This window comes from Tursiops truncatus, chromosome 3 (assembly GCF_011762595.2).
Source record: "Tursiops truncatus isolate mTurTru1 chromosome 3, mTurTru1.mat.Y, whole genome shotgun sequence".
Classification (NCBI taxonomy): domain Eukaryota; kingdom Metazoa; phylum Chordata; class Mammalia; order Artiodactyla; family Delphinidae; genus Tursiops; species Tursiops truncatus.
In genome coordinates, this window is record NC_047036.1 from 113,931,626 (window position 1) to 113,947,886 (window position 16,261).

The 16,261-nt window shown below is 45.9% G+C and overlaps 1 protein-coding gene across 2 annotated transcripts in view; it reads right to left on the minus strand.

Moving 5' to 3' along the window:
- Positions 1-16,261, minus strand: part of SPOCK1 (SPARC (osteonectin), cwcv and kazal like domains proteoglycan 1) — a 548,887-nt gene that overhangs the window by 169,520 nt on the left and 363,106 nt on the right. For both annotated transcript variants that reach the window (XM_073802558.1, XM_073802557.1), the window contains exon 4: positions 2,105-2,219. In XM_073802558.1, coding sequence (XP_073658659.1) covers positions 2,105-2,219 — 115 coding nt within the window. The remainder of the gene's footprint in view (positions 1-2,104; positions 2,220-16,261) is intronic.

Below are 16,261 nucleotides of genomic sequence, written 5' to 3' on the forward strand. Positions count from 1 at the left end.
AATTAGAACACTCCCTAACACCATACACGAAAATAAACTCAAAATGGATTAAAGACCTAAATATAAGGCCAGACACTATAGAACTCTTAGAGGAAAACACAGGCAGACATTCTATGACATAAATCACAGCAAGATCCTTTTTGACCCACCTCTTCAGAGTAATGGAAATAAAAACAAAAATAAACAAATGGGACCTAATGAAATGTAAAAGCTTTCACACAGCAAAGGAAACCATAAACAAGAGGAAAAGACAACGCTCAGAATGGGAGAAAATATTTGCAAATGAAGCAACAGAGTATTAATCACCAAAATATACAAGCAGCTCATGCAGCTCAATACCCAAAAAACAAACAGCCCAATCCAAAAATGGGCAGAAGACCTAAATAGACATTTTTCCAAAGAAGATATACAGATTGCCTGAAAACACATGAAAGGATGCTCAACATCACTAATCATTAGAGAAATGCAAATCAAAACTACAATGAGGTATCACCTCACAGCAGTCAGAATGGCCATCAAAAAATCTACAAACAATAAATGCTGGACAGGGTGTGGAGAAAAGGGAACCCTCTTGCACTTTTGGTGGGAATGTAAATTGATACAGCCACTATGGAGAACAGTATGAAGGTTCCTTAAAAAACTAAAAATAGAACTACCATACGACCCAGCAATCCCACTACTGGGTATATACCCTTAGAAAACCATAATTCAAAAAGAGTCATGTACCACAATGTTCATTGCAGCATTATTTACAATAGCCAGGACATGGCAGCAACCTAAATGTCCATCAACTAATGATTGCATAAAGAAGATGTGGCACATATATACAATGGAATATTACTCAGCCATAAGAAGAAATGAAATTGAGTTATTTGTAGTGAGGTGGATGGACCTAGAGTCTGTCATACAGAGTGAAGTAAGCCAGAAAGAGAAAAACAAGTACCATATGCTAACACATATATATGGAATCAAAAAAAAAAAATGGTTCTGAAGAACCTAGGGGCAGGACAGGAATAAAGACACAGACGTAGAGAATAGACTTGAGGACACGGGGACGGGGAAGGGTAAGCTGGGATGAAGTGAGAGAGTGGCATGGACTCATATATACTACCAAATGTAAAATAGATAGCTAGTGGGAAGCAGCCCCATAGCACAGGGAGATCAGCTCGGGGCTTTGTGACCACCTAGAGGGGTGGGATAGGTAGGGTGGGAGGGAGACGAAAGAGGGAAGAGATAAGAGGATATATGTATATGTATAACTGATTCACTTTGTTATAAAGCAGAAACCAACACACCATTGTAAAGCAATTATACTCCAATAAAGATGTTAAAAAGAAAAAGAAAAAAGCAAGCCTATTGGGGGGCTGTGTGTGTGTGCGTGTGTGTGTGTGTGTGTTCTTGCTTTACGTATTTCTGCAGGACTGAAGGCAGATGTAGCCTGAATTCAAAGGCTCCTTCTGTTCTCTGTAAAAGCCTAAGCCCACTGAATGCTGGGAATGGGTGGGGAGTAAGGGACAAAGGCTTTAACAACCCTGAAGAGGAGGGGAGAGACTTCCCCTGGGCTGGAGAAATAGAAAGACACACTCTCAGAAGGAATGGTGGCCTAGTGGTCTTGAGGCAGCAGAACCCCACACCAGTACTCTCGGCCTGGCAAAGACACCCACGCCCCATGGAGCATGGAAGCAGACAACCCCCAGCCCCACCAACCTCAAGGAACCTCCAAGGATTATCGTAGGGAGGATGTCAGTGGCAACCAGAAGACTAAAGGTACAGCCCCTGTTTTCTTAGCTAGAAGCTTCCTGGATCCTGAGGTCACCCCAGGAGGAGGAAGGGCCACCATAATCACCAGGAAGGGATTTTCTGTTCATCTGCTCAGATGAGGACTCAGAGTCAAATAAAGTTGATTCAAAGGAAACTAAGATATTAACTCTCTTTGCAAATATGTGTTTGAGAACTGAGATTCATACCACACAGCAAGAGTTCGTACACCACGTACCATATAAGACACAGATACAAACACCTGCTCCCCCTCTCTCCCTTGTCCCCCAGAGATCAGGTACCCCAGATCTGCTGGCTGGAGAGGACCTCACAGCCTGCGGCTTACCTGGGGAGCAGGTGCTTACGGCTGACACACAGGGCAGTCTGGTAGTCCTGGGTCACACACACCTTGTGCGGGCTGCATTTCACCTTTAGGCAGGGGTCTTTGGATGGGTCCAGAGCTGAGGCAAAAAGAACATGAAAAGAGGAGTTAGGACCTCCAGGGAAATCTAATTTCTATTTCTACTCAAATAAACAAGAGGGAAATAATCAGACCATGTGTTTGCACCCTGCACTGTTTACTTAGGCTGGAGGGGATGGGAATGAAAACCCACACGGTGGGGGGGGGGGGGGGTAGAATTCTGTGTCTATTCCACATGGTTTTCTTCAACATCAGGAGAGTGATTCTTTTGTGCTTTGGGGAGTTTCAGTGTCTTCATCTTGGCCAGGAACTACTTTTAAAACTCCTTTAGAATCTTGTGTGCTCAGCGGACCAAAAGCCACATTTCCCTCTTCGCTTATTTGTCTGCTATTGCTTTTTATGACTTTGTGCCCAATTTTACTTACTTCCTACAATAGAAAGTCCCAGAGGACGGAGTTTTTTGGCTTCAGTTCCATCAACACAGACTGTGAGCACAAAGAAGCCATTTTAAGTTTTGTGAAGAACTTCAGGATGAACAAGACAAACTTATGACATAAACGGGTGGGGGGAAAGGCTGACACAGAAATATTTATTGTGCAAGGGAGAATCCGATAAGGGCCATGACAGGCATATAACATGATAACAGAGGTTGAGAGAAAAAGAGAGATCAATTTCTGGGGCAAGGATTAATGAGGCATTAATATGTGAATTGGGTCTTAAGGGATGGGCAGGATTTTAGAAATCAAAGCTAGAACAGGCAATCTAGGCAGGGCGGCCAGCACACTCCAAGGTAGACAGGCGTGGCTGGGCAATCCTAAGATATTTAGTCTGACTAGAAAGTGGGCTTTGTGGGTGGAAATAATGAGGCCGGGGGTTGATTCGACCAAGTCACTGGAGAAGGGTCTCCAAAGCCAGCAGATCATACCCTGCAGCATTTCCTAGAACAGGCAGGGCAGCGGGCCCCTGGCTAAGCAACACTCCACAGGCTGAGGTGTACACGCTCATCAGGGCAGACAAGAGGCCACAGGAAATCCTCTGCAAAACAAAAACAACGGTGCCATCTCCCAGCTCTGCGTCCTAAAGCCGATCAGGTGGCCAGCCTGTCGTAACTGCTCTCCACAGCCAGGCGAGGTCACGCTCCCCACGCAAACGTCAGTTAAACAAATCGGCGTCCCAAGCAGGGACAACTGCTACAAGAAATGGGAGGACTCCCATCAGACCCTGGGCCCCCCAGCAATCATGATCCCCCCGCACTTAGAGGAAGTCAGGATTCCCGTCAAACCACCCAGGCCCAGAATCGCAATGCCATTTTCTTCCCACGGCTGCTGGGAATTCCTCAAGGGACCTGAACACACTACACCCGAAGGTATTTCTTTCTGGGGCTTGAACCGCTCAGGGCGGCTCCCTCCACTGAGGCAGCTTCAGCCTCCGCAAACAGAAACCAGGGTGTATTCTCAGGCCGGTCAGGTGAGCAACGAGACCCAGGCCATGGTCCCAGGGGAGTCACCTGGCAGAGCCTACTCCCCAGCGGATGTGCCCGGCTGCCTGGGGCTTAGCAGCAGGAGATGGGCTGCAAGAGAGAGAGGCTAAAGCCCCAGGGACAGGGTGCTCACTCCGAGCTCCTAAGCTAAGGGCTTCGCCTCTGGGAAGTGAGTGGCTGGGGGCCTGTGTCTGCCCTCAGAGCCCTCCGAGGCTGGGCCTTTCAGAAGCTTGCAGCGGGAACTTCCTGGTCCCAGGTGGAGCTCTCTTTCCTCCTGAGACGTCCTCACGAGAAGCCAGGAGGCTGGTGCGTCTCAGGCCAGTGGCCTTCTCCTTGTGCTTTGCCCTCCACCTTCACCCCAGGGCAGCAGTCCAGCCAGCTGTGACTTGCTTTCCAGGACTCAAGCAGCACCGAGCTAACAATGAATGACGATCAGATGGCTGCTGAGGATGACCATGCTGGCCCTTCACTGCCCCTTCTCACACTTCTGGCCACCACAGGATGAAGACATCCCTGGCAGCCTGGGCCACAGGTACCAAGTGAGGCATTTCCTGACAGGTGTCAAGCGCTGTAGAACGCTTGGGATTTTCACTGAGTAGATCTCAGAGATGGCAAACACCAGGCTGGCCTAGGGTCTCAAAATCTGCAGGACCAAACGACAAGATTTATTGCCAAATTTGAGCTTCTTCTTGCTTTTGCAGCCAACTTCACAGACATGCAATGTCCACACTGGGATCCAGATGGCCTCAAGGGGCAGTGCAATCTCAAGGAGAGTAAGTCAGTGAGCACAGCAAGGAGGAGCCCAGTGATCAAGGTGAATTCTGCCTTCACTGCTTCCTGACCTTCTATACCTCAATTTTCTCTTCTGTGAAATGGGATAATAGCAGTCCCTACTATCACTTTTGGTTATCAAGAGGATGAAATGAATGCATCATTGTAAGTGCTGAGAACAGACCTGAAACATGTGAAGCACCTCATAGGTGTTTGTTATTTGTTGTGTGCCTGGCTTTTGTTCGCAGAGTGAACAGTAAGCCTCCGAAATAACCAGAACAATAACTCACACGTGTCCAGTGCTTTTGACATGCAGGCAGTGAACGAAGCCCTCTAACTGGATTACCGCACTTAATTCTCGCAAACACCCAAGGCGGCGGCTGCCATTCCTGTGCCCATTGTACAAAGAAGATGAGAGGGGCAGACGCTATGTGACATCTGGTCGGTTGACTCCAGAACCCAAACTCCACCACGATACACCAGCAGCATGAAAATCACCTAGAGTCTCCTTTAAAAGGTGGATGTGGGGTCCCACCTTACACCAAGTATGGAGCCCAGATGTGCCATGCTCCTGAGAGGCCTTCAGGGCAGGCTGAGACTTAAGGAGTAAAGGTAAAGGGAAGCCAGGGAGTCTGGCTGTCTGGGCCACACAGGATGCCCCGATGCACCATACACGGCCCCAGTGCTCCCCGGAAGGTGGGGATGCCAACCCTGGGCAGTTGTGCCCTCTGCCCACCCCCTCTAAAATGCAGCAACCCCCCAAAGGAGTCACCTGACCAGTGGCTGTCAATTTTTTTTCTGCAAGCTTGCTACATCTGTCACCCTACCATTAGGCTAATACTATAGATCACCCTCCTCCAATTCTTAAGGCTAACGTTTCTTAAAAAACAAAAAAAAAAACTCCAACCAGAAATACTAATAAATAAAAATCATCAGCTATTTAACTTCATACACGTATTTAACGATTTGCATATAGAAATCAAGTCTGCTAAAAATTAATTACCAGGGTCTGAATACTTCAAACATGCATGGGAATTATTTAGAGTAAATGAACTTCACAGCACAACAAAACAGTAACAAATCAAGCTGTCATCGTTTATTTAATCACCAGGACGCATCTTGTTTTTGAAAAACAGCAGTACTGGAATTGAAAGGGGATGAGGATGGTAAAGGAGCGTGCCACCTCCATGTAAATACTGCCTCTCAAATACGCTTCTCCCAGCAGCCCCGAGGCTCGTGGTGACTGAAAGGCACCCACACCTGTACTGGGCAGGGCTGTGCGGCTCCACTTTCTAGAGGAAATGATAGGAGATCAGAAAAATAAGTGGCATTTGAGAGGCCCTTTAATAAGGTGCAGGGAAATTGTGCAGGTGAGGAGGTAGGGAGAGAGGGCTGAGAGTTCATGATAACCGTTACCAGGGGTAGAAGCTTCCTTGTCAAGGCGCTAATGATTTCTGGAAACTGCGCTCCAAGTTCCTCTCTTTCCCAGCGCATGCTTGAAGATAGGACGCATCACTCCCCACAAGATGCCGAAGCCCTGCGTCCCCTCTACCTCTTCTACCATAATACCTTGAGGACTCATGTGGACTCAGACAAGAGACTAGGGCTTCCCTGGTGGCGCAGTGGTTGAGAGTCCGCCTGCCGATGCAGGGGACACGGGTTTGTGCCCCGGTCCGGGAAGATCCCACATTCCGTGGAGCGGCTGGGCCCGTGAGCCATGGCCGCTGAGCCTGCGCGTCCGGAGCCTGTGCTCCGCAACGGGAGAGACCGCAACAGTGAGAGGCCCGCGTACCGCAAAATAAAAACAAAAAAAAACCAAGAGACTATGCCTAACACAGAGCAGATACCCACAGGAGGTTAATTTCATCTTTCCTGCCCACCTACAAAAACCAATCAAGTGTCAACTGGCACAGGATACATGTCCAATTAATTTTTTCAATAATTTTTACGAAAAGGTTTTTCAAAGGGAAAAAAAAACCAAGAATGAATTAATTTAAACAGAACTTTGTCAAGCTGAAAAACATCAAATTCAAAAGCAAGTTAATTACAGGCTTCATGTAAGCTTTTTTTGAAAGTAATTTTATTTTTTAAGCTCACTGCTTGGTCTCAATTAAGGTACTGATATTTTAATTATCGTAATTGTTTCTGAACTTGTTTTTCAGTATGAGTTAATTTTTAATTAGCTACGTTGATTGGAAAATTCTGAATCAAGACTTTTTGCTGTCTTTGGGCACATCCTACAAGCTCACTGTCAAACAGTCATAATACCTGGAACAGCAGAGCAGGGTACCACCTCAGAGATGCTAAGATGAGAGAATGTTCCATTTTGTGGTCCCTGAGAGTCACCTGGGGGTGTGGCATATGCCTGGGTTTATTCCATTAATATTTGCAGAGCATCAGTTCTGTGCAGGCCCATTTTTTCAGGCTGGAGGCTGGGACTTCTAGAGTGAACGAGATATCATTCCTGCCCTCCAGAAGCTCACAGCTCAACAGAGGAGACACGCAATATGAGGGTAAGGTCTGTATGTTATGGGAGATGGGGGAGGTACCTCATCCAGCCTTTCAGTGGGTTAGGTGAGACCTCCTGGACAGACTGCTATCTATGGAAAAGTGGGTTTAACCCAGGTAATAGGATGAGGAAGAACATTCTGGGTAAAAAGAAGCTCCCATTCTAGATGTAAGAGAAATTGTGGCAAGTCTGGGGAATGGCAACATTTCATCAGGCCGGCAGCAGGCTGCAGCAGGGGTGGTGTGAGACACGACTACAGAGAGAGACTACAGAGAGTGGCAGCATCATCATGGGGGGCCTTGAAACCACAATGAGGACTCGGGGGGGGGGGCGTGGCCACCAAGTTCCACAGTGACGTCAAATATGGCACACCCTCCCATGCTGAAGTTGGTGGAGAGGGGGTAGGAAGAGAGAACCCTTTACACACATTTTACATGGAAACTGGTCCTTTGATAAGAACAGACAAACTCTACACCACTCGTACCCTCCAAATGAGAGGGGGTGTCGAGTGGAGGGCCCAGCAGTCAACTCTTAGTGCCCCCTTTCCTCCTTTGAGGAACCTCCATGACCCCTTTTCCTGGGGATATTAAGCTACCTGGTGAGACCAAGAAGCAAAGATTTAATCCAAAAACACCATGTGAACTTGTGGTCCACTCCTGTGACTTGTGGAAACTTCCTCCAACAAAAGGTCACTCAATTTTCAAAGAGTTGACAAATTAATGACTGTTTGTTGTCTCCTTCTTCCTTTTAACGTTGCTCTCTGCCCGAATCGTGCTCATGTGAGGTTCATCTGAAGAGCAAAAACGCTCCCAGTGATTCATTAGGAGTGACTTAATGGAAGACTGACAAAGAAATTACTCCAAACTGCTAAAACCTTGTCAAGCTAAGATCCCAAACATTTATGACGGTTCGTCTGTCCCCATGGTAACCCGTGCATGCATCTTGCTTCCCCCCACCCCCTCCAGAGGGGCTTGTTTACTAGCTGATGACAGAGCCTCACAGAACACAAACCAGAAGATTCCACCCAAAGGATTTTGCTGGAACCATAGAAGAATGGCAGCTTGGAAATCTTCCATCACTGATCTCAGCTTTCAAATCAAGGGGTTGGCCATGTTCTCTGAGGCCAAACAAAGGGGCCTATTGGCCATGCGTCTAAATAGGACAGATAGGTGAGTGATATAGAAGGCTGAATGTGTGTGTCCAAGGACTGGGAGATGGGAGTGGGTGGGGACATAGGACAGACAAGGACAAAGGGATAAAAAGATGCATCTGACCAAAAATACCCTCCTGGAAAGGGACCTTTTCTTCCCTCTTCAAACCAAGAGTCTGAAGACTCATTTCTTTCTGTTAAAACTAAAAGCATCCTCTCTCTTATATTTGTGTGTGTGTGTCTGTGTGTGTGTGTGTGTGTGTGTGTGTGTGTGTGTGTGCGCGTACGTGTGTGTGTGTGTTTGCAAGGGGTGGTATAAACTATGAAGAGCCCTTTTGGAGGGCAGTTTTTCAACCATGTCCTTAAATGATAATAACCATTAAACATTGGTAAATAGGTATTTATTATATCGTTCCCTCAACTTTTTTATATATATGAAAATTTTATTAATAAGTGGAAAGAACAAAAAACCAACCAAACAAACAAACAAAAAAGGGCTTCCCTGGTGGCGCAGTGGTTGAGAGTCCACCTGCCGATGCAGGGGACATGGGTTCGTGCCCTGGTCCGGGAAGATCCCACATGCCACGGAGCGGCTGGGCCCGTGAGCCATGGCCACTGAGCCTGTGCATCCGGAGCCTGTGCTCCGCAACGGGAGAGGCCACAACAGTGAGAGGCCCGCGTACCGCAAAAAACAAACAAACAAACAAATAAATGGAAAAAACGGAAAAAAGAAACATCCTATGACCTAGCAGGTGAATGTGTTAAGCAAAAACATGTATCTTAATGATCTACAATAAGGGGAAATTATAAACAACTTGAGGGTCCATCTATATCCATCTGCTCAGACTGCCACAAAATACCAGAGATTGAGTGGCTTGAATAACAGAAACCTATCTTCTCACAGTTCTGGAGGCTGGAAGGCTGAGATCAGGGTGCCAATATGGTCAGTTTCTGGTGAGTGCTCTCTTCCTGGCTTGCAGACGACCACCTTCTGTGTCTTCACATGGGTTTCTCTAGGTATACTCAGAGTGACTAAGCTCTCTGACACCTCTTCTAATAATGATACCTATCCTATTGTATCAGGGTCCCACCCTTAAGACCTCATTTAACCTTAATTACTTCCTTAAAGGCTCCATCTCCAGAAACAGCCATAGTGAGGATTATGGCTTCAACACAAGCATTCATTCCATCACACCGTCTACAGGGAAATGGTTACCTTAACTACAAGACGTCCATTTATGAGATACTGTCCACCTACTATAACGGAAGAAGTAGGTTTATATGTATTAACATAGGTAGATGTTCATGGTGCATTAAGTGAAAAAGGAAGGTGAAGATGAGAAAACTGATTTGAAACTTTCTGACAATACACTGCTAATAAATGGCAAAGCCAGTACTCAAAACCAGGTCTGTCTACATCAAAGGAGATGTCCTTTCCCTTTCCTATCGTGCTTCCCTTGAAAAGAAGCACCAGCCCCAACCTCCACCCATTCACACAGAGGACATCCTCCTGAATGTCCCCTATCTCCTGGGGCCATCCCTGCAACAAGCTGTGAATCAATTCAGATGCCCTATGGCTGCGGGCCACCACCACTGCAGCCTGTCACTGAGTAGTCTAGAAACATTACCCACAAAAGGCAGAGTCTCCTGCTTCCTGGAGAATCTCTACAGCAAGGAGACAATGACAAGTCATGACCGTCGCTGGAGGCAAGAGCAAGTGTCCAGTCTTGTGAGAGTATGGCCCTCCTGCCTCTGAGATGTAAGAGTTAAGGATGCCCTAAGCTGGGCTAGAAGTAATAGCAGCGGCAGGGAAGAGCTTTAATCCCCTGCTCATGTGCAAAGCGAGACATTATAAGCAACCACCGATAGGTCCCACATGGCTAATTTACACATCCTGATCATTAGAAACGAACATGTTCAGACGGGTCTACTAGGGCAGCTGTGACAGTAGGCGCCACAATATCACAGGCCACAAAATGTTATTAGCCTGGCCAGTCAATGCTCTTTCTCAAAGCTCTCATCCCACACCTTCTCCCGTTCCCCCGGCTGCTCTGGGATGGTGAAAGCAAGGACGCTCACTCTGCGTTTTCACCAAGAAACTGATTTCCCTTCAAAAGTGGGATGGAGGAGAGGAAGAAAAAAGAGAGGAGAGGAGAAGAATTAAATGGAAAAAAGGGTAGAAAAGAGCATTTTATTACATAAAGCATCACCTCGTCAGGGGGCTGACAGAGACAGTAACATCCACCGACCTGTAAAATAATGTCCCATTATTCTAATTCACCATTGAGGTAACTGATATACAGATCAGTTTAATATGAATTTACTAATAAGGAAATTGCCACAGAGATGTTAAGTAACTTGTCTGTGGTCACACAGTTGCTAAGTCTGGATTTCAATCTAGGTGAGTCTCACACCAGAGATGATACTTGGAGCCACTACACCACTCACAAAAACAGCTTATGACGGGGGTAAAAGTCATGACTACAGTGCCAAGCAGCAGCATGTCCACCTCCCCCAAGAATCATGTCACCCACAGGATCCCTAAGAGAACTTCTCACTGTGAAGAAAACATTGTACCAACTGAAGTCAAAGCCAACTGCTTGAATGTGTAAATAAACTTATATGATTTTTATAATGAATACAAAAGTCAAAGTTTCTTTCCAAGGCAATGCTGATGTCCAGTGAACTTAACACTCTCTCTCTCTCTGACATAAGAAACAACATGGAACAAGTGAACCTCGTTGTTCCTTCTGTGAGTGGGTTTTGTGAAACATCTATATGGTCCATGTCACTGGGGAAACGCAGGATGGCTGGCGGTGACAAGGGGCAGGACCAGGCAGCATGATCAACGGGACCTGAGAATAGTCACAACTCTCAGTAGAGGGACAAGACACCATGCACAGAGAAGTCTTAATGTTCTCATCCATCAAAATGGCCAGAATTTATTAAAATGTTGTAATAGTTGAAGCACTTGGGTTCTATTTCATTGTAATTGACAGAAATTATTCATGACATTTATGAACACAGGAGACAGAATTACTTAAGACCAGTTCCATAACCTAAGAAAATAAGAGGATACAAAAAGCACAATAAAAATCAAATATTTCCAGGAAAAAGGCATACTTAAAAGAGTGCTATAGCTCATAAAGTCTATCTTTTGTACCTGCTCCTCACTTCAATGCAATTAAAATTCCTATAAAACACATAGCTTTCCTCAGAGAACTAACTCCTTTGGTGCTAATGAGGATGATTCTGCCATTATTCTGCAGCCGTAGTAAGAATGTGGAAATTCAGAAACTCCACTGATTTCCAAAAAAATAAAAATTAGTGCACCTAGAAGATTGCCCAAGGGTTTGGATCAGAGAGGTGTGGGTTTGAGAGGAGAGACACAGCTGGCTACTTCCTGCTGATGTGATCTTGACGGGTCACTCACCTCTTTAGGATTCAGTTGCAGACCAACAGATCTACCTCATTGGGGTGTCATGAGGATCTGACAAGATATCACAGAAAGGTGCTGAGCACAGGGCCTGGAATATGGTGTATGTTTTCATCCTCGCCACCAGCTCTTCAGATAAAGAAAGGGGATGTACACCAAGGGCAAGTGACCCCAGGTATTTCAGAGACTCAAGATCCTGGAGCTATGATGCTGTTCAGCCTTTCCAATCCCAAATATGAGACTCATCTCCACAGGAAAAAACATTAAAATTTCTTTTTGAACATCAAGCTCAGGGCCCAGTTTACCCAGAACACTTTTGCTGATTAACCAGATCTTCACCACTGCTGAAGCCAGAGTATGACAACTAAGGCATTCATACATCTCTAGTAGGGCTATGCTCTGCTTTGTCTCATCTCAGAGATTGTAAGGTCTAGAAATGAAGAATAAAAACCTTTCCTTCCCCTAAATTATGTTCACCAACAGTACAGCCTACATGGTCATACTCTTTTTTTTTTTTTTTTCTCTTTTTCAAGAGAAGGTCTTTGGGCTTTGTCTCTACTGGAGAGTCAAGGAGTTTGAGTGTTAAGGTATCCTAAGGGCCTACATTCAAGAGCCACTGGTAAAAGGCTAGAAAAAGAGGGAATAATTAAGGGGAGAGAATCTGGCAGACACTGTTGATCCCAGCAGCCAAGGGCTTGAGTCCAGGAAGGTTGGTAACATGTGGTATGCTGGGGATAAATGGGCAGCAACGTTCATCCAGGCAGGTTTGGTGGACAAAGGTGGTGCTTTCCGATCCCCAGCCAGAGGATGTCCACCTGGCCTGTTTCTGCCTTGCCGTAGAGAGGCTGGCAGGAACAGGTGTTAACTGAAACCAGAACAGTAAAGCCTGCCTCAGCTTGGAGATCAAGATGCTCAAGTGACCTCTCAGAGCCTTGCGTCGTGTGGCATCATTCTGAGGGGCAGAACCTCGGTGCAGAGCTCTAGTTAAGTAACACCCCCGACAAGTCTAAAAATCAGTGGAAGGTGGGGAAACAGGCAGTCACACACCATATGTATCTATCACAGCCTGGTCTCCTTTCCCTGTTTTCCACAATCTAATCTAGTCCTTGCTTCTCAGACTGTGGTGGGCCAAGGAGGATGCATATTCACAGTGACTCTGCCTGCAACATCTATGTTACCAGATGGTAGATAATTTTAAACATTTTTTATTATTAAGTCAGTCACTGGTCTACTATGGAATAAGATGCAAAATTCACATAAACTTGGATCAAACAGGCTTCAAAAATGTATGGGCTCACAGTGGATTCTGCCCCCTAAACCTCAGAGTAGGTATTTGCTCCCACTTGCCCTTAGGGGTGTTTTAGTAGAAAAGTTTGAGAAGTGTTTAAAGGGTTTACCGAGTTTAAAGGGTCCCAGGATGAAGCAGAGAGCTCTCCAGGGTAGTGACATCTAAGATGAGAAATCAGTAGCAGTGTAAGTACATACAAAGAACCTTCATCAGCAAATTGTTCGTTCTTGCAAAGACCAGAAAGCAGGTCCAGGTAAAGCTGGTCTATCCCATGCCCCCTAGAACAGACCCCCTCCTCACCCAACGCCATCTGTCCCAGGGCTCTATCACAGTCCCCTGGTGAAAGGCCCCAAGGTTTCTTAGAGAACTAAACCTGCAAAATCCAAGCTTTTCTGAGAGCTTTCAATGTGTCAAGCGATGGGTGAGGTTTATAAATGAGCTACGAAGCATTTGCGGCTCTCCAGGTATAACTATCAACATTAAAGCTGTTATTACTTTCATCCTTCCCACTGTTTTCAGAAACTCTTGGCTCCAGATTTCAAAAGGGGTAATCGGAGACTATTCATTTCTAAATCCTTTCTTTCTCCAATTAGGGCAGATTCATTTCTGCTTTCTTGGGATGGTTCCCAAGGTTATTAAATTCCAGTCCTTAACTGTTAACATTGAAGCAATCGTGACAGAGTTAGCGCTGATTGGAGCTGAGGTTTCTTGGAGCACCTTCTAAGCCATTAGAAACCCCCTCAAGCTGAGAGGAGAATGCTTGCATCTCCCACCGTAGGTTTCAGTGAGTGCCGTATCATTTAAATCTTGTGTATTCTTGGTCCTCTGGTTTTTGTGTCCCACAATGTTCAATCATTTCGAAATACAATTTTCCACATGCATCCAAATAAGCTGAGCAATTCACAGTTCCAGCCTTGCTCACAACTGTCTCTCTTTCCTGCCTGTCTCTTCACAAATGTGCCACTCAAGGGCCAATTCCCCACCCCCGCTTGCATCACTCAAAGCTAAGGCTGGTAGTGCTAATATAAAATATAAATCAGGTCTAAACTGCACACGGAAGACAGATGCAATAATAAATTATGGGCAACTACCTATGAGGTTTCCTTAAGACAAATGTGGATTAAACACAAGGAGTAAAATCTTTCATTTTCATTCTTTAGCGATAAATACTGGGTCCCCAGCAGGTAAGACAGAGTAGGGAGACAATCATCTTTAGATACTATAATGGCTGCAAAGTATTTTGGGTTTTTTTCCCCCCACTAAAGGAGGGGAATTGATGTTCTTGTTTTTGTTAAAGTTATGGATTCTAAATTTTTAAAAATATTCTTTTAAGAAAGAGCTTCAGGACTCTCTCTTCCACAGTCTGGCCTCAAACTTCCTTTCCAAAATTTAGTTCCCATTCCCTGCCCATTCTCTCCTCTTCCTCCAATATTTACCCTGCCCTCAGTTACAGCAGACAACTCATAAGCCCTCAAACACCTGTTGTTCTTTCATGCCTCTGGAGTCTAGACTGCAACATCCGATACAAAGAGCCCTTCCATTCTTACAATTACCCAATAAGGCCAGTATTTTCTCCACCTGATGAGAAAAAATATCAGAACTTGCCTAAGGTCATGCAACTAGTAAGTGGCAAAGCTGGGATGTGACTCTTAAGTCTGTCAAAAATCTAGTAGAAGCCTCAGGAGACCACAGACAATATCTTTCCTCCTCACTCCTGCTTGCCCCTCACCTCCACACAGTCTGGAATATCATGGGGATACTAACGGTTGTTGAATGAGCGCGTGAATGGCCCCCAGCCCATGGACTTAATCACTCCTTTGTCTTACTCTGTGAGGCCAGGGCCAAGTCTGGCTCATCATTTCTGAACTCCAAGTCCCCTGACATTATGTCTGCTCCAAGGGATATATTCAGTTAGGGCTGAATAAACTGTCTGTGCCAGGAGTATCTTTCCATAAATCTTTTATTTCTAGGTCACAAAGATTCAGAGCTAGAGGTGTCCCTGGAGCATCTGCCTCTAGACAAACATGATTGTACTTAGCACAGGAAAGACTTTAGCCCATCAATTCTGCAAACATTTATGAAACTCATTTTACATGCCAAGTACTATCCTAAGCACTGGGCATTTGGAGATGGGCAAGACAAAAGAAGCCCTTGCTCTTAAGGAACTGACATTCTCAAAGAGGACTAACAAGAAAGAGAAGGAAGGAAGGGAAGAAGGGAAAAAGGAAGGGAGGGAGGGAGGGTACGTTAGTACTGAAAGCTAAGCAGCTCATTTTAAAAGAGTGAGGCAAAGGAGAGCTCCTGAGTAGCCCCGATGGATTAAGTAGTCAGGGAACTTGGGTCCATCTTCATGACCACCAAGACATGGCAGGCCAGGGACTGTGCTTCAGTGCAGGCTCTTGATTGGCTGTTGCTCATGTTGTTGAAGCTAAAGGTGAACAGAGTGCAGAGAACCCAAACCTCAGGCTTCCTGGACACGTCTTTGCTCATACAAGCAATCACCAATACGTGTGTTATGGATGATACGGTGAGGTCAAAGGAGCATGAATTATGGGCTCCAGAAAGATCCCATTTCACATATGAGTTCAGCTCCTTGGGTGCTGTGTGACCCTGGGCAAGTTATGCGGCCTCTCTGAGCTGTAAAGGGGAGGGGTAACATCCCCTTCACATGGTGCTTAGGAGGGCTGCAGGAGACAAGGTATCAAAAGCTTAATGTTACTCTCAGCAAGTAATCAACACATGTTAGTTTCAACTCTTTCCCACAGGATTCCTCTTAAACATTCCTTACAGTGGCACCAGCCCAAACTGGACTCATTTTCCTCTCTAGATTTCTCTACTAGGTCATCTTTAAGCCAAGTGCAGCCTTGAAGTCATCGTGCCTCTATTCTCCACCTCCAGAGAGCCACCTCCACTGTCATCCTGGTCTTGCTCTCTGCAGCAGCTCCCAGCCCACACCCCTCATCCCCCCTCCCCCCTCGCCACCCGCTGCGTCAGAAACCTGCTCACTCCACTCAGCATCCATCACCAGCCAGGCAGCCAACATGGGGAAGGTCACTGGAAGGTTCCCCCCCCCCGCCCCGCTCCTCTCAGTGAGGTCAAGCTGGAAACGCATACATGGCACTCCGTAAATACACGGAACAGAGTGAAACGAGAAGACAAATGATGAAATGAAAGAGATTCCCTTTGTCCTGAACACTGCTTCCCTAAGCAAATGTGTAACAGAGATTTTCTGGTACCAGGTCCCAGTGGCTGGGGCTAAATCAGCCATCAGGCCTTTTGTGATCCTGAAAAAGCTAATGAGAAGATGTGTTTCTCTGTAATCCAAACAGCATCCATTTCATGCCCAATTGTTTTTTAAAATGGGCAACAAATCTCTCTGGTGTGTTCCTTCCTCTGACAAACAAAAACTCTGTCTGTTCTCTTTGTGGGCCCTGTCCAATCAAAGGGC